The following is a 20,162-nucleotide window of genomic DNA, read 5'->3' on the forward strand; positions in this document are numbered from 1 at the left end:
ATCAGCACACTAATCCGACTGAGTCAGCACCAGCCACTGGCTCACCGCCGTATGCAGTATCAACAATCCAGGACAAATTTGTATTCTTCCAAAATTCCTCATCAACTCCTGATATGGATAATAGACCGCCTCTGCCCCCTCGACCGTCTACGAAATCCAATGAATACCTAAGCAACTCCGAGGAAGTAAAATATGACTCTCCAGATCTGGACAAAGAAGCCAAGGAACCTCCACCGCCATACTACTCTCCTTCGTCCGCGCCGGTCCTAATCCACAGCCAAATCTCCGACGCAGGCCCGCGCCAATCAAACGTCCTTCCTAAGCCCTGCGTCGTTCCCCGTAAGTTCCTTTGCTGGTCTTTTTCTCCTATCAACACCCAGGATAAACTAAATACTCCGCGATAGAGACCTCTCATACCTTCCACGGTACCATCTACCGTCCATTTGCACGAGCCTACCCGCCCGACCTCAGCCAACATGGGATCTCCGCCTCAGATTTCTTGGCGTTTGTTGATGGCCTGAACCAGGTGTGGCTAGCCCATCCCTATCTGCAGGCTACCAGCGCGACAACCAGTCTGCTGGGGTTACTTCCGCTGCTGGAAATCCAATTCGCCGCGCTGGGCGTCCAGGTTGCCGCCGAGTATGGCTCCATCAAGCTGTCGCAGATGCGCACCCAGGCGTATATGAAGTTAGCTAATGAACAGCTGTTTGCACCAAAGCGCCTCCGCGCGCAGATTTTGAAGACCAAGTTTATGATGGAGGAAGCTGGTATTCCTGGTTCCGTGCTTGAATTACCGCATGAGGGATCGTCCGGGAAGGCCGATCGGGCTGACGATACGTTTGATAACCCGGGGGATATCGATACCGTTGGGAAATATAAGTCAGTAACCGGTACTGATGGGGCCAAGCGCGACCCACAGATGAGACGGTTAGAGGCAATCCAGGATTACGTCCTTCCTCTGACTTTTGCGGATTCTCTCCCGCTGTCGGATAACTGGCTGAAGAAGGCTTCTGAGAAGCAGGAACGGTGGTTCTCTGAGAGGCAGAACTCCCTTCTTACAAGTAAGCGGGACAAGGCTGCCAACTTGATTGCCGAAGCGGAGGTTGCCGAGCGCGAACTGGGACTGCAGCTCGACGAAGTGGAAGCTCTGAAGGCTAGTGCCCAGGATCGGGCTAGAGAGCGGCTGCAAGGTCCCTTGGGTGAGTCCATGCAGGGTAAGTTGATCGTACAGGAGGACTTGGAGAAGGAGACGAAGAAACTAGACAAGAAGAGAGATAAACTCTTGAAAGAGAGGGAGAAGAGAGTCACCAAAAAGCTCCGACAAAGCGAACAGCGCATCGAGCGAGTTGAGAAGAGAGAGACCAAGATCGCCCAGAAGGTGATGTGGGTAGTAGTAACGGGCGACGATGGGAGAGGGTTTCAGAATCATCTCTGGGAGAATGCGGATTGTTGATGTGATGATGTCGCATGACCTAATGCCGCGTTATAGACATTATAGTTACTTATTAAATACAATAACATCGGCGCAAAAAAAGGCGTCGAATGATGTTTTATGTAAAACACCCCTTGCCAAAGCCCGAATGCATACAGCTTCCCGCCCATCACAAAACATACCGGAAAAAGGGATTCTGTTTATCTGTTAGGTCAAGGAAGGCAAGCTTGTCCCTTTGGCTCTCGTCCAATTCCAGCTGGGCACGCCGCCGGTTCTCCCTCCAGAGAAGAATATACAACGCCATAGCCGCTGCAATTGTAATGCAGTAGCAAATTACCATTCCCTTCCACAGTTCCGGGTAATGTTGGTCCACAGTCTTGCTATTGACTAGCTGGGGCCCGATGATGTTTCCGACTGTATATGCCACAAAAACACTAGCAGCCATGATGGTTTTCTTCGTAGCACCAGCTACGTTGCTCGCCCCAAGGGTTATGACGAGACTCACAACAGGACCGAAAAATCCTGTCAGGGCGTAGCCAACAACTGGTGCTGCGGGTTTATAGCCCCATTCGGACTTCCAGATTATGATACAGCCTGCGATAACGGGGAGACAGCAAGCGATGAGCATCGGAATACGAGTGTTGGGTATCCGAGAGGCAATGTATCCACAGAGTGGGATAAAAATGAGACAAATGCCGCCGACGGGGAACTGGAACACAATAGAATCGAGGGTATCGAATCCGAACGTCGACACAATCAAGGGACCGAAGCCGGAGATCGCACCGTTAATGGTGTACCTGGGGGGGTTGTAAGCGTGAATACGTTGGATGAAGACATATTGAAGCATGACTCACGCTGCCGCCATCATGATCGCAACAAGGTATAGTTTGATGTCGAGGAAGGATTCTTTAATCTGGTCCCATTTGATCTTCTGACATCGGACTCCAGTCTGACCTTTGCGGAGACGTTCAACAGCGACGACCCTTTCTTCGTGGGTCAGAAACCATGCAGAGACAGGCGAGTCTGGCATGGAGGCGCACCACAGGCCAAACAAGAAGGTCAATGCACCTGCGAATATGTAGATATACTGCCATCGACGCAGAGCACCGGATCCAATCTGTCCAAATGCATAGTTCAGGGCTCCTCCAATGATAGTGAACCATCCAGTGCCGGAAAACCACCATGCCTGGCGCGTAGCCTGCTCACTCTGCGTATAGTATCCACTGACAATGGTCATGAAACCTGTGGGAACAACACTCTCCACGAACCCTATCGATATATATCTTAGCCAGGGTGTCCTTGATATGACAAGACAGTATACTTACCAAGGAAAAACCGCTGCACAAACAGCCCCTGCCAGGTCTTTACGCCTGCTGTCGATGCACAGGTAATGGCCCACAGCATTACAATGGGAGCCAATATATGCTGGGTCTTGAATCGTTGTAGGATAAATGTCATCGGATACAGGCCAGCAAGCATGCCGAAATAGAACAATGAGGTCGCCCAGCTGAGTCTGCTGGTATCCTTTGATGGAGGGGTAGTGGTGTAATCAAGCACCTGCAGCTGAAGATCGGTTGTCATGCCAAAGAGTGAGGCGCTTCCCAGTATGGCCTATGCATCCATTGTCAATGGGTGTTCATGTTGGTTTTCGGAATTATATAACTAACTTTGTCCCAGTAGACGAAGCCATAGCCTAGGAACATTAGCCTGATCTAGAAATGATTCACAAGTGGTCATACCTATCAGCATGGCTGGCATGAAGAACATATCAATCTTCCATAGCACCCGCTTCTCCACGGCGGGGTCAACTTCGATAGCTTCCTCTCCCACTACTGCCAAGGCCGCATCTCTCTCGAATGCAGGGCCATCGACGGACGGCTGCCGCTCTGGGTCGGCCGTGGCGCTAGGGACTTGAATCATGCTTGCCTTGTGAATGAATATTCTACCCGGTCCCTGGCGAAGTCTCCAACGTGTATGTCGGCAGGAAAAATCTAGGGATGGCTAATGTCAAATAACATCAGAAAAAAAGAGGTCCACCAATTCTAAGTCATTTCGGGTTAAGCACAACTTTTACTCCAGATGATGCCGGTGAGCGTGTGGGTAAAGGTACCTGACTGCGTGGGGCGTTCTTGTTCCCTAAAATTCCCGAACGGGAAAAATTTAGCACCCAGTCTTGTCCACTATACCAACTCGTGTCTCTTCTCCGGAGTGTTATCGAAATTGAGTCTGCTGTCAGGTTCCCTTATTTTTAGTAGACCGAAATGTTCTCTGTCGGCATATGATGTACGCAGTACGGTTCTGTAGTCGTGAAATGATTATGATTGAATTTGCCCGCGTCTGCACGATGTGGGCCGGACGGACGATAGCACTCCGCCACGGGAGTGATCTTCTGCCAAACTCCTTAAAGTACTGCGAAGACTTTCTTGAGTACCGCGTACAAAGCTTTGTAGTACATTTACAAAGTTTGTGCTCATATTAACTAGAAACTATGAATTATTAGATGTATGGAATTAACATTACAATAGTCCTCAGACTGGGGTATCCTTTCCATCTTCGAAACAACGCTAATAGAACCGTTCAGCTACTCTTGAACGATCCGCTGCTGTTGACGACGCCAGCGGAGGCCTCGACATCGTCTTTTGGCTGGGGAGAGATGCTGTTCACCTCAGACCGATCCTGTCCCTTCCGAAGACCGGTCAGGGTCATGACCTCGTCTTTGAGGAGGTACATGTACCAATAGTAGGTTCCTGGAAGAGGTCAGTGACATGCAAGTAGTGATCGAGTTCCGGGAGGTCTTACCGACAAACAGACCACCACCCACGATGTTACCCAATAAGGTCGGGATAATGCCTTTCCAGATGTACAAGCCCACACTGATACCGGGAGCTCCGAGCCAGATAGACATGGGGATAAACGTCATGTTGGCAACAACGTGGTCGAAGCCGAGAGAAACGAAGGCAAAGATGGGCAGCCAGATACCAATGATCTTGGACGACAGCTCCCGGCCTTGGATACCAAGGTAACATCCTAAACAGACGAGCCAGTTGCACCCAATACCGCGAAGGAAGACCATGTGGAAGTCGGGAGTGACTTGTTTCTTTGTGGCGAATGTGATGACGGCGGACTTGTACGGTTCACTCGAGAATACATTACCATCTATCCCATTATGGTTAGCTATAGCTTAGGGCATGTCTATCAAGGGCTACTCACAGCCAAAAATTATCGCGACGACGAACAAGGATCCAGCCAGATTACCCCAGAAGGTGATGAACCAATGGAGGAGCATCTTCTTCCACGACAATTGGCGCTGCAGGGCGGCGACGGTAGTGAACTGGTGATTGTTAGTGATCTAGGCATCTGTCATACACTGTGCACCTCTTACCATGAAGGATCCCGTGCAGAGATCCGCTCCTGTCAGAATAATCATGCACAAGCCGTAGGGGAAAACGAGGGCGCTGATTGTTCGAATCAGGCCGGGGGCGTTCTCCTGGAACCACGGCGTCGTACCAGTACTGAGGACGGTTCCACAAGCGAATGCAAGCAGGCATCCTGCAGAGACCGAGCTAAGAAAGACCTTATCGAGGCGCATATTCCCGCGGGTCACCCCCGACCGAGCGACGGAGGCGATGACCTCGGACGGGGTTAGGGCGTCAAAGGAGATGGTGGACATGACAACTGTGGGTATGGATAAGAGAAACCGGGGTAGCGGTTCTTGACAGGAGATGGACACCCCGGAATGCTAGAGGCATCATGCAGGTTATATCCTCAATATCCTCGATGTATGATCCGGGGCGACTTAGGGCTTGGGGTGCGCGGGAACCAATCAGTGGGCCGGGATTGCTTATCTTGGATCGGCACCCGAGCGATTGGGACAATGCATGAATTCCAATAGAGATAAATAAAGATAAACGGGGATGGCAGAGGTAATTGGGACCGCCAGACGAACCAGGTGGCTGCATCTTATCAGCCTTCGTGATAAGGTCTGCTGGGCCTGCTTCATTTCCGCGGAACCACACCCTACATACCCAATGGTCGCGCCGGGATAAGGACGATAGCGGGTGCTTGATGGCCCCAAACCCTAAGACAGACGTCCCTGTCAGCCCCGTCGATCGGATCCTCACCATGATGAACCATCATGCCGGTGATCGTCTCTATCATGCTCAATGGGGTGTGTGCCACTTTTGCCAGATCTGTTCACATACAGAGAGCTTGTCAGTGAAAAGCTTTTAGTCTTCCGTTCCAGATAGCCCGAACAGTGCATGAAGGCGCATGAGATGTCCATCTGGTCCCTGATCCCCGATCCCCGGTCCCCGATATGTGGCCCTGCCCCATGATCTAGATGTTATGGATGAGTTTATGCAACCAGGTCCCATTTATCGATCCATGTCTCTCTTGGTGATACTGACATCCTCTCCTGTTACCCTTGAAATATCAACTATTCCCATTCACCACCGCAGTTGAAGCAATCTATCTCGCTTACTTCTTCCGTTCCCTGTGACATCCTGACCAACCAATAAGTCGGTGCATGCACTTCATTATAAGCAGCGGCGGTGGGACTAGATCCCCCACCGGCCACCACTGGGATCCTACTCAGGCCGTGAACAATAGTTCGAAGGCTGAAGTGGATCTGCAAAGCTGAGCATATGCCGTCTTTGACTAGTCCAAATGCTTCCCTACTACCCTCTTACGACCGATAATCGTAAATGTGGACCAGGCTGGACTATCTTAGTACAAATTGTAATGTTCACCCTCCAGCTGTACGGCGTAGAAAGTTAAGTAGCTCCTGCACTTTCTCACCTCTGATAATGAGAGTACATCCTATATCCGGCTTACCATATATGCACATTTGGCGCCATCTACCGAGCTCAGCCGCTTTTAGCCCACCATCGTGACTAAATAGTGCGGTTCTTGATAGGACCCCTGTCACTTTCCGTTGACAATTAGAATTGTCCATCCATTGGTGTGATGATAGGACCGTCTTATTTATCATGCATACAATATCGGAATCCTTGCTTTGCACAGTTCAGGTCAATGGGTGTCCATACATACACGCTGTGCAGCGCTATTGTCATATGTATGATTAATTTTCTGTAGGAATTGCTAACACTACAGCATAAATTATACAAGCAATAAAGCAAAAAAGCTTCCAAATAATGTTTCGTCATATTCCACCATATTAAACCTGAATAATAACTTCCAGGGATAAGAATCAATTTATCACCGATTTCTTGCTACTACAGAGTAGGAGTAAAATTAGGCATGATCTTAAGGCGGTCTATACGCACCCGCATCCTTCTATTGTTCGGGACAGAAACGATAGTCCTTCTCAATGCCGTTAACGTGGGCATGGGCCTACTCTTCGGATCGCCAGGAATAACAGTTCAAATTGAGTCCCTTCATGGCTGATTATGCCGTGCGCCTCCGAATAGCAGAGAATCAACTCTGCCAGCCCTCCCTATAAACTATGCAGTTCTGGGCGGTCTTGGGTCATCATTTGGTGGTATGGCTTCTGGTGGAATGATAAGATCCGGAAAGAGGGGCAATGGAAGAGATCCAACAACTCTTTTCTGCTTCCCCAAGGCCTCTCCCAGAGCATCTATCAATACCCCGTCGTCAAGATCAATGGCCCACACCATGGTCCCGCCGAGGCATCTTCGGTTCGCATAGTCGATTTTGAGCTTCAAGGTCTCTTTGTCGTCCCAGCTGACCCACTGGTCCATGTCCCACGTAGCGATCTTCACCGCTGCTTGTTTGTCAAACTGAATGGAGACATCTTTGGTCGAGTTGAGAATCTTGTGAATCTCACTAGCGGAAAGGACACCCTCTTGTCCGGTGCATTCACCCTTCCGTCCTCCATCCCTGAAGCGACACCCAGGTGCCATACAACTGGGGCTCTCCATTGTGAAACTCCGCCCATAGAAACCGACACCCATGACCACACGTTCAGGATTGACGTTGTTGCGCCAGAGAAGCTCCAGGCCTGCGTTTATCTCTGTCAAATTGGTGTGCGCGTAGGCCCTATACTCAAAATCATGCACATGCTTATCCCAAGTTCCGTCTATATTAGCGACCAAGTTAGTGCTATTGTCCATCCAACGAATGGGAGTTACGTACGTATGTCATAAGTCATCACGTTGAACCAATCGACGAACGGCTCAATGTGGACGAGGTCGAATCCTCTCAGGTACCAATATGAAGCGGGCTATTTCAAGGTCAGCTAGTTCAAAATGACAATATATAGGGGGCAAGACGCGATGCATGAGCGTACCAGAGTAATTGAGATACCAAAGTACCGACCAGTCTGATTAAGATGCTCGCGGAGCCGCCTTAATAGAGTGACGAAGTTTGTATAGTCTTCTGGCCTACCACCTCGGTCGTCGGCAACGGGATACTCCCAGTCGAGATCGACACCATCAAAATTATTGGTCATCAGGAAACTAACCAGTGACTCAAAGAAGCTATCCTGCGCCGTGGTTGATGCAGCAAGATCCGAGAAGACAGTCCGATACGGACCTGGGTCGTTCATCGACCAACCCCCAATGGCAAGAAATACCTGGAGCGAAGGCTGCCGAATTTTAACTTCCGCAAGCTCTCTGTAACGCTGTCCGGTAGTCGGGTCCATATCCGCGATGCGGAAGGTTGTAGGATTGATCAAAGCGAAAGCGAAGTTGATGTGGGTATAGTATCCTAGGGGAATATCCTTGGCATCCACTCAAATATTGTTAGCCCCTCGTATATCTGATCACTATGAGGTTTTATCAAAAGACTTACTATGTCCGCAAGGGCGCTGGTTGTTCCACGCTTCCCAGTAACCAACCACCTTTGCTGTGGCACTTTTGCCGTTGCATTCAGGAGAGACAACTTTCTTGTCGCCACAGAAATCTGCGCTTGTTCCTGTAGGGCGTAAATTTAGCAACAATAGCTAAATCAGGACTGACTCTATTACTTACCACAGAAACCAAACTTGCTGCAACAGACATTCAAAGGGCATGTGGGGGCGCTTGACCAGTCCTTACCCCAGCCAGGATCGCATTCGCTTTTACGGCCACAGTCAGATGTACATCCTTTACCACAATACTCGGGTCCAAAGCCGCATACTCCATGTCCAGTGGGATCACTTAATATTGTTAGCAGAGCTTATTGCATGCTGGGAAGTGTTGGCAAATGAAGACGATGAGACATACAGTGGTCCGCAGCAACCTAATTTGCAGGGCGTATCCTTAGAGCACGAGTAATCATCATTTGAAAAAGCTAGTCCTTGAATACTAGAGAGGTTGAAGTTGCTGTCAGGGGCCATGTTGCCGGTGACGATGACGCAGGAGAAGTAAAGAAGGATAAGGGACTGCACCACTCTACTTGAGAGCCATCCCATTTTGGAAAACTAGTTGAAGGTACTGCGGAGGAAGGAATCTGTTCTTGAGAGGTAGAAGATATTGTAAGTTTGTGGCTTTACATGCATTGGTGGAAAACATACCCATATATATACCTTTGGATAAGTGAACGTGAATATCACTATTTGATAGCGGAGTTTGTCCTTAGAAGTTTCCATATACCTCATTACCTCATTCTTAACTATACATACGTTCTATTCACCTGTAGATCCTATAGATAATTTCCCGCAAACTGAACTTCACGCAGTGAATGGACAACAGGTCCTTAGCATATAAATAACCCTAGGATCTCCTTCCCTATGGTTGCTTTCCACTGCTTCCATCTCCTCTCTTTCAATTGATCAACCGACTGGCACATATCTGCTCTGCCGTATCATAGCAGCCACCGAAATTCCTCAACAAGTATGTCTTCAATGCACAACCTGTATATGAACACTAAATTTGACAAAGAAGCTACTGCCACTATGGCAAATCACAATCCCCTAGTTGCTTTCATCCTCTACATACTATTTATCCTCGCCACCGTTGTCATTGCCGGACATCCCTTCTGGGAGCAGCACGCTACACCATTCAGTCTTAACTATGTCCGTATGGCGCCAAGTGAATTCCAACAAGTCTGGCCTAACACGAGAGTCCCTTATTGCTATACCAACCACCGAGTAAGGGAGTACCTCGATCTGTACATCAAGTTTGCAATGGGCGCTTGGTACGCTGCTGGTTTGCCATCACACTTCGTTATGGAGGAAATCTCCCGTGAGGAGTGTCTGAGACACCGTAAAACCTCCCTGGAAATTGGCATGTCCGCAAATGCTGGCTGGTATAGCTCCACCGGTATGAGCACAGCTCTCGGGGAAGCGGGACCCATTATGATGCTCGGAATGACCCGCCCTGATCTTTTTGCTTTCAATCTTCCCAGTGTCATCCACGAGATAGGACACGTGTGGGGGCTATTCCATGAACATCAGGACCCTACGCTATGGAGAGGCGACTACAGTCCGTTTGAGTTCCACTGCCCAAATCTGGCCCAGTTTGCGGAGAAAACAGCCGGTCTTTCCTACGAACAGATATGGGGGCAGGACGGTATATGTGTGAACCAGTGGAGTGCAGCAAATAGCCACTTCACAGCGATCAATTTCTTGCCGCTGCCTTGGGCGAACACCATCTCACCACGCGAGGATCTTGCAGGAGCTGACCAGGTCGATTGGAAATCGGTGATGCTTTACGAATCGTCAAGCTTTGCTGTAGATGAGGGGAGAACTGGATTATTCTCCTACACCCGGAAAGCAGGGCCGCCATATATTGAGAAGAACAACGTTCCTAGCACGTGGGACGTACTGGGGATAAAGAGAATGTACGGCTCGCGAGACTCTCAACCACAGCCGATTCTGTACAATGAGCCTAGGAGTCCTTTCTACAGCCTCTTTGCTAAGCTGTTGCCTGAGTGTCATCGCCGATAAATGTTTCCGGTGGACTAGAGGTGTTGAGGAATTTGTTGGTATCTAGAGATTACTCCGCATTATTCGGTCAAATTGTATTCCAGATTATCATCCACAACAAATTGATTCAGGATAGTTTACAAGCAGTCTGGCCTCGTAAAACAATAAGCTAATCCTGTGGGCGGTATGGCAAATCCTGGAGAGCCTTCCTGCACCTATATCACGTGATACGCCACTGCAGTCGTCATCCCGAACTTAGCAGGACAATCAACATCATTGCAGCCATCATTGAGTTCCCATAGGATGACGGGTTAGTACTCGGTCCGGGATGGGCAGTGCGAGACCTCTGCCACATGGTTTGGCGTGGGCTTTAGATGCCGGTAGGTCAATTCAAATTTCTAGGGACTGACAAGCCCGTGCTACCAAGTTAGTTTCCATCTCCACAAGACAGAAGATAAAGACATACTCATACCCATTGCAACCTGGAACAGCACCAGACGAATGAGTCTAGACACAAATTATCTGATGCCTGGGGTGGATTGCCGGATCAGGCAATCCCCACCGAATCGTCTACCGCGAGAACGTCATCGATTCAGCACCTCCACCCATGGGTGAGGGACCGACGGAGTTTCCGTCCTCCCTGACTCTGGGACTGTCTGTTTGAAGAGGAATTGCCAATAATTTTCATTCGAGGACATATTATGCCAGTGATTTGAAGCATAGAGAACATTGGCCGTTTACCGCAGCTTTTATATACATCCGGCTACCGCCGGTGATCTAGAGAACAGCCCGAGAAAGCAATCAATGTCTTTCTTCTTCGGGCGTCGCCACTCTGTTTCGGGAGGAGCGCCAGAAGAGGATGGTCTCATTCGCAGTCAACGAACGAGACGGACGTCGTTGCCCAGCTCCCGAGCTCAAGCACAGGAGTCACGCAGTCGTGGTATGATACAGGATCTCTTTCGACGACGACGGGATTGCCCGGAGGATCCAGATCCTCCGACTGGCATCAGACGGGACCCGGTAAGTGAAATGTTAGCATTGACGGTGATTTACATCCTGACGTAGCATGCAGACAGATGCAGGTTCATCTAGGAAACCGTCCTCCAGTACGTCTACCATGCGCTCCGGCACGCCGAAGCCTACGAGGGAAGATCCAAAGTCCAAGTCGCCAGAGCGACGAGGACACAGTGAGTATGCTGAAACACGCCATAAGAGACACTACGTAAAGCCGTCGGCCACATACCAGCTTACCAAGGAAGATGCAGAGACGCTCTTTTCCGGAGCGCCATACTTCCTCCTGGAAAAGGGAAAGCATGGTCACTTCTACCCCCAGGTGATCTTCCCCTTCGATGACCACGACCCTACGATCCAGAACCTCTGGGACCGGCGCGCCCTCCCTCACCCTTCCTACACGATCTGCACCCTTCACGCCCACCTGCCGGTGCCGGACAAGTGGGTGATTGAGGGGGATGCCCCAGTGCACCTGAACCGGTGGAAGCGCACGGGCGCGCCCAAGCGGGCGACCTTCGACATTGGCATCTTCGAAGTGCCCAACATGCTTGCCAACAACGGCAAAGAGCCCGGCACCATCGGTTTCCGCACGTACTTGGAGTTTCCCGTCGGGGATGCTGTGCGATACGTTGGGCCCGAGAGACCCCGGCCCATGTCGGACTTTCTGCATCTGTCCACGATGCCTGCGGTCGAGGCATACGATCTCATGGAGCACTATAATGACCCGTACTCGCTATGCGAAGACGGCACCGTGCATGACCGGAAGAAGCTTCTCTGTGGCGGACCCAGCGCCTGGCGGCGCATCGGGGTGCGGGATATCGACCTTCGCACGTTGGTCGAACGCCTGCAATTCCTGACCAATTTCCGCCATGAGATCCTCCACGGGCAGAAAACCACGACTATTCTAGACAAGGAGAGCAGCCGTGACCTGTACAGCGGGCTGTTCACGCGGTTCCTCTACCCACCATCCCACTTCATGCTCGTCGACGTCGACAATCCGCACAGCCTCAAGGTCCAGATCAAGGCATTGACCACCGTGCTGGGCACCCCAGGGGCGTGGGTGAACTTCTGTCTGCCGGAATGGCGTCTCCGCGCTGGACAGATCCTCTGGGAATCTACGCCACACGTGGACGGCGATTTTCTGGACCTGTCGTCGTCCAGCGACAAGCCATGGTTGCATCCAACGCTGGAACGCAAATGGCTCCTCGTGCAGATGGTTCTCTCGGCGGAGCTGCTGCTGCGTCTGGATGCCACCGTCCGGGTTGGTATCCTGAATAGCACGAACGACCTGCACGTCTCGGCGCGGGACTTGCAAGACTTCGACCGGCTGCGGAACGGACAGGTCGATTGGTGTTTGGTTTCCGTGCGGCGATTCATGGACTCCTTCGGCATCAGCTATTCTCAGCCAGGGTCGTCGCCCTCGCCCGCCCGGACGTCATCATCGATGTCCCTGCACTCGTTGTACCACGGGAGAAACGGCAACAAGGACGACAAACCCCGTCACCCCCATCTCGCGTGGTTCGACAACCTAACTCATCGTTCGTCCTCGCCGTCACCCACAGCCAAGGCCTCTCAAGCCGAATCGGCATGGCACTGCCACCTGATGCCGTCGCATATCGAGGTGCAGATACAAGGTCTCACGGTGTTTGCCGATAGCATCGGATGGCCGGGGGCGCCCAACCTGCGCGCGCATCTCCGGTCGAAGCTGGAAGCCGACAATGCCGCCGAGATCATCGCAGACGCGTTCAGCCGACCCATTGAGGTCATGCCGCTGGAAGACCCCGCCGCAGCATTCGAGAAAGACGAGATGTACAGCCGCAGCATCTCGCGCCGACGCATCCTCCTGCATGACTCCAAGGCCGATGATCAGGACACGCACAAGATCGGGGGGTGGATCACACGCAGCTGGCTGTCGGGCTTCATCGTGCCCGGCGAGGTCATCAACCACATCCTCATGGCCACCGTGCTGGAAAACGACCCGGAGGCGCTAGCCACCCTGGGCCGTATTGCTAACCTCTACGGCGGATTCGCCTATCACGGCCGCAGCTACTGGAGTAAGGAGTGCATCGTCGGCCGCGTGCTGAGTTGCCTGGATGGATCGCAGGTATGTCTCGGGTGGGCAGCGAGCCCTGTCGTGCCCCGGGACTCGCAGACCTTCGAGCCTCTCGACAACACCTGGTTCGAGATCGGTGTGGAGGCTCCACCGGGCAACCTGGGCAAGCCGCGCATCAAGGTCGGCAACAGGCTCTCGTTTGATTCTACGCCGCTGGGGCTGGGCGACCTGACCAGCGGCGCGTTCTCACTCCCCGTCGACCCCCCAATGGTCGACGCCGACGCGCCGCCGCACATCCGCTTCGAGTCGCTCACCTTCTCGGGCAAGGACGTGCAGCCGCTGGAGGGCCAGCCGCAGGTGGTGGCGCACAAGACGTCGATGTCGTTCACCCTCACCACGGCGACGGACACCATCAAGGTGGCCTTCCCCCTGACGTACAACGTGCGGTTCGTCGCATCGCACGAGTGCCGGCCCCCCGGCGGTTTCGTCTCATACCAGGGTAGTCCGGCCAGCCCGGCGTTGCCGCTGCACCACCACCGGCTTCCGGGCCATCCGCTGCATCGCACGTACGGTTACAAGGTCGTGCCGCTGGAGGCGCTGCGCGGCTCGCACTCGCAGGAGCTGTACTTCGGCAACATCGGTGTGGGTCGGTACGAGGTGATGGTGGTGGATGCCCGGGGCAGTCGCGAGAGGGAGGCGTTTGCGCGGGCGTGGTGTGCATCCGCTGGGTACGATGCCATCATCGGACGGGCGAAGCGGACATGCCTGGCGTGTTGCATTCGTGAGGCGCGAGCCATCAGCGTCAAAGTAGTGATCCGGGTGGGAAACAACGGGGTAAGTCGGGCGTCGTCGATTCAGAGCGTGCCATGAGCTGTGATAGAGTGGTAGACGATGCTTTAGGGCCCTTGTAAATTGTGACATCATATAGGCCAGGCGATTCTAGAGAGAAAAAGAGACAAGTCCGTTCATAATTAGTGTTAATTTTAGCATTTAGCATATTAGCCTGCATGCTTCAACCTCCACCGAGCATCCCTCAAGCTAGCCAGGCGAAGACTAAACCGAAAGTACCGACGGCGCTATCCTAGGGAGGTTAGAGAAGACGAGGAGAAAAAAGACGCAGGACACGTAAGAAAGATAGAGCGCAGAAGGACGAATCCACCGGCACCGTCGAGCATATCCAGAAGCAGCAAAGCGCCCGATGATGGTGAAACGACCGCGCCAGACCTAAGCCTGTGGCCGTCGCGAAGTTTGCAATGACACTGGGGAGACAGAAATAGTAACATCCTCCGAACAAGGGCGCCGTATATTGGTGCATGATACGTCCGCAGTGGTCTAGGATGTCAGGACATGCGGATATCATATGGACTTTCCTTGGATAGAGCCAACCAGCGACCGCCCAGGTTGGACAGTATCTGCATGACTTGCATGGCTGGTACGGCGTACTGTCCATCTAGTACTCGAGCTCTCCGTACTCCGTACTCCATAATAGCCCACAGCCATCCATGGAACCACCGTTCGTCGATGATCAACATCTAGTACTCCATATGTTCCACGGCCAGCACGCACAGTACGCAGTATATCGGAAAGCAAAGCCCAGGTCTTCAGGGTCCTTTCGGACGAAAGGTCAAGAATGAGCCTAGTCTCGTCCAGCCTAAGATTCGGTGGCTTGAGGCCACATCAGGGTGCAAATGGATTGGGCAAATCGACCGTGGTGGCTTCGTAGAGGAGGTTAGACAACACCCACTCAGCACTGCTTCCGCCCCTTGGTATGGGGATCGGATGAATGGCAGCCAGGTTATCATAATCCGTGGCCAATGATGAACGATCGGTTGTGACTTAAGATTTGATTCCACCCTCGGAGAATTCTTTTGCATATCGTGGTGGCGTGGAACGGGGTGAGAATCCTTTGGGAGAGTCCCTGCAGGTGCCGAAGAATCTCTATCTGCTGTCTTAATGTTGACATGTCAGAACGAATGCTTCAATTCTATAGCAAGTCTGTTGCTCATCAAGGATATCCCTTCTCCTGGTCAGTCGCCTGGGCTCGACCAGCCTTCGGAAAATAACGAGTCCTGCATGCTGTCAAATAGATTAGTTCCGACGAGCAGCATGCTACCTTCGCTTACGGGTCCCATCCGATCCCACTAGTCCATGCAGAGCTTGACCAAAGGAGCAAAATCCACGCCGAGCCATCGGAGGTCTCCAGACAGGATGAGGAGATACTCCCTGATGACGCCCCCATGAAGCCATGCTAATTACGGGGTATCACGGGAGGATACACAGCATCAGCGCAAACCGAAGGGGGAATCTCCGGTCGGGGACCATGATGGCGGAGCTTTCTAGTAGGATCATGCTATGTCCTTCCTCCTCTGGGTAACCATTGCGGTCAGCCACGAGAGGACGGGGTTGAGTGAGATGGGGATCCATCGGATATGGTCTGACAAGATGTGCACGATGGTGTTTTAAGTTGGATAGAGTTATGTGGACTCCCTACAGTGTCTTCTTGGATAGCTACGGGGTACATAGACCTAAACTTCCTGCGGTGTAGTTGATTTCCAGCAAGCGAGTCGATGCTAACTCGGCACATCCTTGCAGGCGTACTGTAAAGCGATTAACATTGACGATGGGCAGAGAATAAGGATTAGCTCGTTGAGGCAGGAAGAAGAGATCAGTGTACGTCGTATGCTGGCAAGCCGATCGACTCCTTACAGAGAACGCCTCTATCGGCCGGCCAGACACGCTAGGAGGCCAATATTACCCTTAATTAAACCTTAGCCGTGGCCCACCTTTGACAGATCTGCTTGAAGATTGAATGGAGCAAAAGAATGAGAAGAAGCAAGCTGAACTCGAGACTGATCTTGAGGAAGACGAGAATCTCTAGAAGAAATCCATCTTACGAAGCAAACAAACGGCCACCGAGGTCTGCTTACCCTCTCCCCAGTAGAAACCAAAAATAACATCTCATCTACCTCAAACCAGCACTCAACCGAGGATGGATGGGATTTTCCTTCTGGAATATTTTGATTTGCCCATTCCAGACTTGAAACGCTCATCCTCATTAACGCCACCACATTCCTAGCGGGTCTGATTGGCGAACCATCCGCCAGCGATGACGACGGCCGCCTTCGAGAAGCTCCGCAGACTTCGACTCGAAATCTTCTCATGCTTCAAGGGGAATGTCGTTTGGTCTCCTGAGTCCGGTGTATTTCATCGTGCAGCCTTTGGATGGCACTGGCAGCGTCAACTGCCATTTTTTACTCCCCCAGTCTCCCTCCCACCGAGTCGTCCTTCTCTGCTGCAAGAGGCCTGAAAACAGTCCTCGGTGGACTCCGATCGAAAAGGATTCCCCCCACACCCCCCCACTCCCTCTGTTACAGATGTCTTGTCACAGACCGCCTGGGACCATGGTTGCGTTTGATTGGGGTTGGACCAACGGGGAAGGGTGAAGGGATCAGGGGTTTGTACTGCGTACGCAGTATGTATCTCGTCATATCTCGACATGGAGATGTCTGGTGTCCAGGCCAATAACGGCACTCGGACAGACATCGGCCGAATTCATCGTCGTTGAGTATTTACGATGTGCATCAAACGGAGGATTCAGAATGGCACATGTCCTTCCGTCCTGCCGGGACACTCGGGGCCTCCATTTAAAGAGGATTAGACAAGAATCCTGCCTGCATACATTTGATTGATTGATTGACGCCTGCAAGATTGGAAACTTCTGGGGAATGAGCCCTGCGTCCATGGTTGTGATAGGAATAGTGCGAATAGTACTCGAAGCTAAAAGGCCACGCACGCATGCGTTTCATCTTTCGATTTTACCTACAATTCAGGGTCTTCGTTTGGGATTCATCGTCCCCAGGCTCGTCTATATTTATCTAATTATGGCCATTAGTTTTTCCCCTTTCGTCCAGTGCCATTATCCACTGGGGCTTGTTGGTGAACTGTCATTTGCCTTTTCTGTGATTTTCACCGTGACCCATTCTTTCGTTTATTTTTTTTTCTTTTCCTGTTAATTTAGTTTTGCCTAATTATCGTTTTATTTTTTTCGCTTTCTCCGTATCATCATTATCATTATTAGGTATTATTCCGAGGGTGAGGAGGATTATTATCCTGAATAGTCAAGACTGGGGACATCGTCTGCCCCCTTTCCACCACCCCCCTCTGGAGTTCTTCCAAGCCCAATCGAGTCTCCTGTTAGACTTTGGAAAATTATCAGCAGCATAAAGAAAGGAAAAGAAAAAAAAATCCCACCTCATTTCAAATAAAAAAGCTGGAAAAAAAAAAAGTCCCGAAACTCCTAGATCCCGAGGACACAAGCACATACCTTTCATTATTATTATTATTATTATTATAACTCAATCACTGACTGACTCTGAACTTTGGTTTCCCCTTTATCCCTTCAATCAGACTAATCCAGATCTCCATTTCTCCTGGGATTTATTACCTCATGCCCGTGGAGGTTGGGATCTCTCCTACTTTCTAATTACATGCGACACCTCGAGCTCGTTCGGATTTCCCTTCTTCGGTGGATTCTTTGATTGCCTGTCTATTTATTACCTCTGGATTATTATCCCTATTGCTCTAATTGTCTCCAACCTTGGGCCGAGACACCGCAACGGCCCTGTGAACCGTGGTCTAATCTATCCTCGACTGACTACGACGACATCAACTTCCTTGACGACGCCCACGACGCCCACGAACCAAATGGGAATAGTATAGTTTAATCGGATTATTGCAGTGGCAGCATCCCCAAACCTCCGACTGATCGTGTGAAACATTCCCAAAAGTTCCATCTCTCGTCTGCCGCGCATTGGGTGTGGAGTACATACTTGTTGAAACAACACTGCCTCGACCACAACGACTCTCATCAGCGCATCCTACATTGAACCTCGAGAAGCGGAATCCTCCTCTCACCCTTGCATGGCCCGTTGCTGCGACTGCCACGACCTTCTATAGTCTCGAATTTGGGGTCCGCTAGTCGCAACATCCAGTCTGGACGGTTTCCCCTACCTGGTCCCTTGCGATTTCATGCGGTTTAGGGGCTGATTCCTTCGTCCTGCTCACTGGAGCTATGCCCGCGGTGATCGAAAGCATGACTCCGACTCCGAATCCCCAGGGCGCAGTCATGGACTCGTCGACGGCCGACAAGAAGCGCAACAAGTTAGGATATCATCGCACATCTGTCGCATGCGGTTAGTCTCTTGACCCGGCCTACACCCCCGGAGCGTGGTGCTGATTTGAGGACCATCTAGTACACTGTCGACGACGGAAGATCCGATGTCTAGTGGCCGCCGACGATGCGCAGGGCCGATGCGAGAACTGTATCCGTCTCCGCAAGGAATGCCAATTTTTCCCCGTCGACCAGCAGCCTCCGATGGAGAAGAAGTCCCGTCCGAATTCCCGACTGGAGACCGCTTCAACGGACCCTTCAACCGCCTCCTCGTCCCCGCCGGCCGTGAGTGGCGCGGACCAGGCGGACGCCTTCTTCCCCTACCAGCCCATTCCGTTAAGCTCCGCGCAGGACGTCCCGACGAACTTCAATGCCGCCGCCTTTCCGGGGAATCCCATGACCCCGTATGCGCCAGGTATGTAGGACCTCTCTGGCGAGCCCTGTCATGCATTACCCGCCTCGATATTGACCCAAAAACCTGCAGCAGAACGCCCCATGGGGTCCTCCGAGTTTGCGCCAAACCCCGCGCTCGACCCGCCGGTGCCCTGGGACGAATACACTACGATATCGGACCCCCAGATGCTGGCCGCCTTGTCTAGCACGAAACCGGGGTTGGTGAACATGTCTCCCAATGTCTGGAGCCCGCCGCAAAATGCCATGGCTCCCATGCCCACGACGTCACCCCTCCAGGGCGCGCCCTCGATCCCGTCGCAAGCGCAGACCCTCAGCCCGGCCCCAACGTACGCCGTGCAACCGGACGGATCCGTCTGGCAGATGCCGCCTCCAGCCCGTTCCATGACGTTTCCCGCTCAGCCCGACATGACGACAGCGCCGTATGCCAACCCGGGCCAGTTCCAGCAGCCCATCCCCCCGGATCTCAAACGCCGCATGACGAGTCCGCCGCAGTCGTTCCCCACGAACCCCATCAACCCTCAGAGCCCGCCGCCGGCTGATCTCCAGGCGGGTCCGACGTCCGTGTCATATCCAGGGCAGCCGGCCCCGATGGGCTTCCCCACGTGGCAGGACATGAACAGCATGTCCTCGATGAACGTCGTGCAGTATCCCATGTACACGGGCGACACCACGCAGCAAGCGGCGTTCGGCGGGCCTCCGCCGATGGGGCATCCGGGCCCTGGGCAAGCGCCCCCCTGAGACCCGAGCGTCAGTCACCCCGGTTGATAAGATGTCCGTTTTTAGAGAAGAGCAAAACGGTCACACAAAACAACGAAAGACAAGAAGGATAATACCCCCGGTGCGAGACATTGCATTTATTTCCGTTCTTCCCCCGTCGCGCATGCCTGTGGACGGGCTTCACCACTTCTCCAGCTGGATTATTAGCGGGCGCATAGGATTTTGGGCGGCAGGCATTTTTCGATCAGCTTCATCATTCGTTTTCATCATGAGGACTATTCTTATCATTTCGGGCGCGGATGGCCCCTGGGGCTGGGGCTATCGGGCCTGAGGGCGAGGCCCTATCTACCTCCCTCTACTTTCGTTCTCCCAGCTCGTTACGGGTTTGGGTCTAGTGTTCACGAGCTACGTCGTTAGAATTTCACCAGCTGGACGGGTGTCATCGATCATAGATCTAATGGCGGGATATACAGCCTACCTGCGGATCCATTTGCGTTATTTGGACCGTTGTACGGAGTCCCTTTTTTCTTCCTCTTGT

At 52.2% G+C, this 20,162-nt stretch overlaps 9 protein-coding genes across 9 annotated transcripts; 4 read left to right on the forward strand and 5 right to left on the reverse strand.

Annotated features, from left to right (window-relative positions):
• The first annotated feature begins 66 nt into the window (after positions 1-66).
• Positions 67-1,524, forward strand: BDV59DRAFT_183985 (uncharacterized protein). Its single transcript, XM_073690614.1, has 2 exons — positions 67-339; positions 405-1,524. The coding sequence occupies exons 1-2, from the start codon at positions 114-116 to the stop codon at positions 1,451-1,453; spliced, it is 1,275 nt and encodes a 424-aa protein (XP_073545451.1). The 5' UTR covers positions 67-113; the 3' UTR covers positions 1,454-1,524.
• Positions 1,511-3,851, reverse strand: BDV59DRAFT_89789 (putative MFS transporter). Its single transcript, XM_073697296.1, has 6 exons — positions 3,501-3,851; positions 3,172-3,433; positions 3,100-3,125; positions 2,758-3,043; positions 2,287-2,701; positions 1,511-2,229 (listed from the first exon to the last, which is right to left on the reverse strand). The coding sequence occupies exons 2-6, from the start codon at positions 3,350-3,352 to the stop codon at positions 1,602-1,604; spliced, it is 1,536 nt and encodes a 511-aa protein (XP_073545452.1). The 5' UTR covers positions 3,353-3,433; positions 3,501-3,851; the 3' UTR covers positions 1,511-1,601.
• Positions 3,850-5,158, reverse strand: BDV59DRAFT_89788 (formate/nitrite transporter family protein). The gene is made up of 4 exons (XM_073697295.1): positions 4,815-5,158; positions 4,643-4,763; positions 4,232-4,588; positions 3,850-4,179 (listed from the first exon to the last, which is right to left on the reverse strand). The coding sequence occupies exons 1-4, from the start codon at positions 5,100-5,102 to the stop codon at positions 4,010-4,012; spliced, it is 936 nt and encodes a 311-aa protein (XP_073545453.1). The 5' UTR covers positions 5,103-5,158; the 3' UTR covers positions 3,850-4,009.
• Positions 5,159-6,894: 1,736 nt separating this feature from the next.
• On the reverse strand, positions 6,895-8,804 carry BDV59DRAFT_204168 (glycoside hydrolase superfamily; the record flags this gene model as incomplete). Its single annotated transcript, XM_073694398.1, has 6 exons — positions 6,895-7,490; positions 7,547-7,634; positions 7,701-8,143; positions 8,204-8,326; positions 8,383-8,549; positions 8,617-8,804. 6 exons carry the CDS (start codon positions 8,802-8,804, stop codon positions 6,895-6,897), a joined length of 1,605 nt encoding a protein of 534 aa, XP_073545454.1.
• A 483-nt stretch (positions 8,805-9,287) lies between these two features.
• On the forward strand, positions 9,288-10,280 carry BDV59DRAFT_204169 (uncharacterized protein; the record flags this gene model as incomplete). Its single annotated transcript, XM_073694399.1, has 1 exon — positions 9,288-10,280. The coding sequence occupies one exon, from the start codon at positions 9,288-9,290 to the stop codon at positions 10,278-10,280; it is 993 nt and encodes a 330-aa protein (XP_073545455.1).
• Positions 10,281-11,201: 921 nt separating this feature from the next.
• BDV59DRAFT_194832 (uncharacterized protein) lies at positions 11,202-14,193 on the forward strand (the record flags this gene model as incomplete). Its single annotated transcript, XM_073692460.1, has 3 exons — positions 11,202-11,279; positions 11,332-11,481; positions 11,515-14,193. 3 exons carry the CDS (start codon positions 11,202-11,204, stop codon positions 14,191-14,193), a joined length of 2,907 nt encoding a protein of 968 aa, XP_073545456.1.
• Positions 14,194-14,303: 110 nt separating this feature from the next.
• On the reverse strand, positions 14,304-14,947 carry BDV59DRAFT_89816 (uncharacterized protein). The gene has a single exon (XM_073697297.1). It carries the CDS (start codon positions 14,771-14,773, stop codon positions 14,414-14,416), a length of 360 nt encoding a protein of 119 aa, XP_073545457.1. The 5' UTR covers positions 14,774-14,947; the 3' UTR covers positions 14,304-14,413.
• A 2,441-nt stretch (positions 14,948-17,388) lies between these two features.
• On the reverse strand, positions 17,389-17,808 carry BDV59DRAFT_89834 (uncharacterized protein). Its single transcript, XM_073697298.1, has one exon. It carries the CDS (start codon positions 17,652-17,654, stop codon positions 17,442-17,444), a length of 213 nt encoding a protein of 70 aa, XP_073545458.1. The 5' UTR covers positions 17,655-17,808; the 3' UTR covers positions 17,389-17,441.
• A 485-nt stretch (positions 17,809-18,293) lies between these two features.
• BDV59DRAFT_89917 (putative C6 finger domain protein) lies at positions 18,294-19,863 on the forward strand. The gene is made up of 3 exons (XM_073697299.1): positions 18,294-18,515; positions 18,576-18,908; positions 18,978-19,863. The coding sequence occupies exons 1-3, from the start codon at positions 18,395-18,397 to the stop codon at positions 19,643-19,645; spliced, it is 1,122 nt and encodes a 373-aa protein (XP_073545459.1). The 5' UTR covers positions 18,294-18,394; the 3' UTR covers positions 19,646-19,863.
• Positions 19,864-20,162: the final 299 nt, after the last annotated feature.

The sequence above is a fragment of the Aspergillus ambiguus genome, assembly GCF_047715705.1.
Source record: "Aspergillus ambiguus strain CBS 117.58 unplaced genomic scaffold BDV59scaffold_30, whole genome shotgun sequence".
NCBI classification, from domain to species: domain Eukaryota; kingdom Fungi; phylum Ascomycota; class Eurotiomycetes; order Eurotiales; family Aspergillaceae; genus Aspergillus; species Aspergillus ambiguus.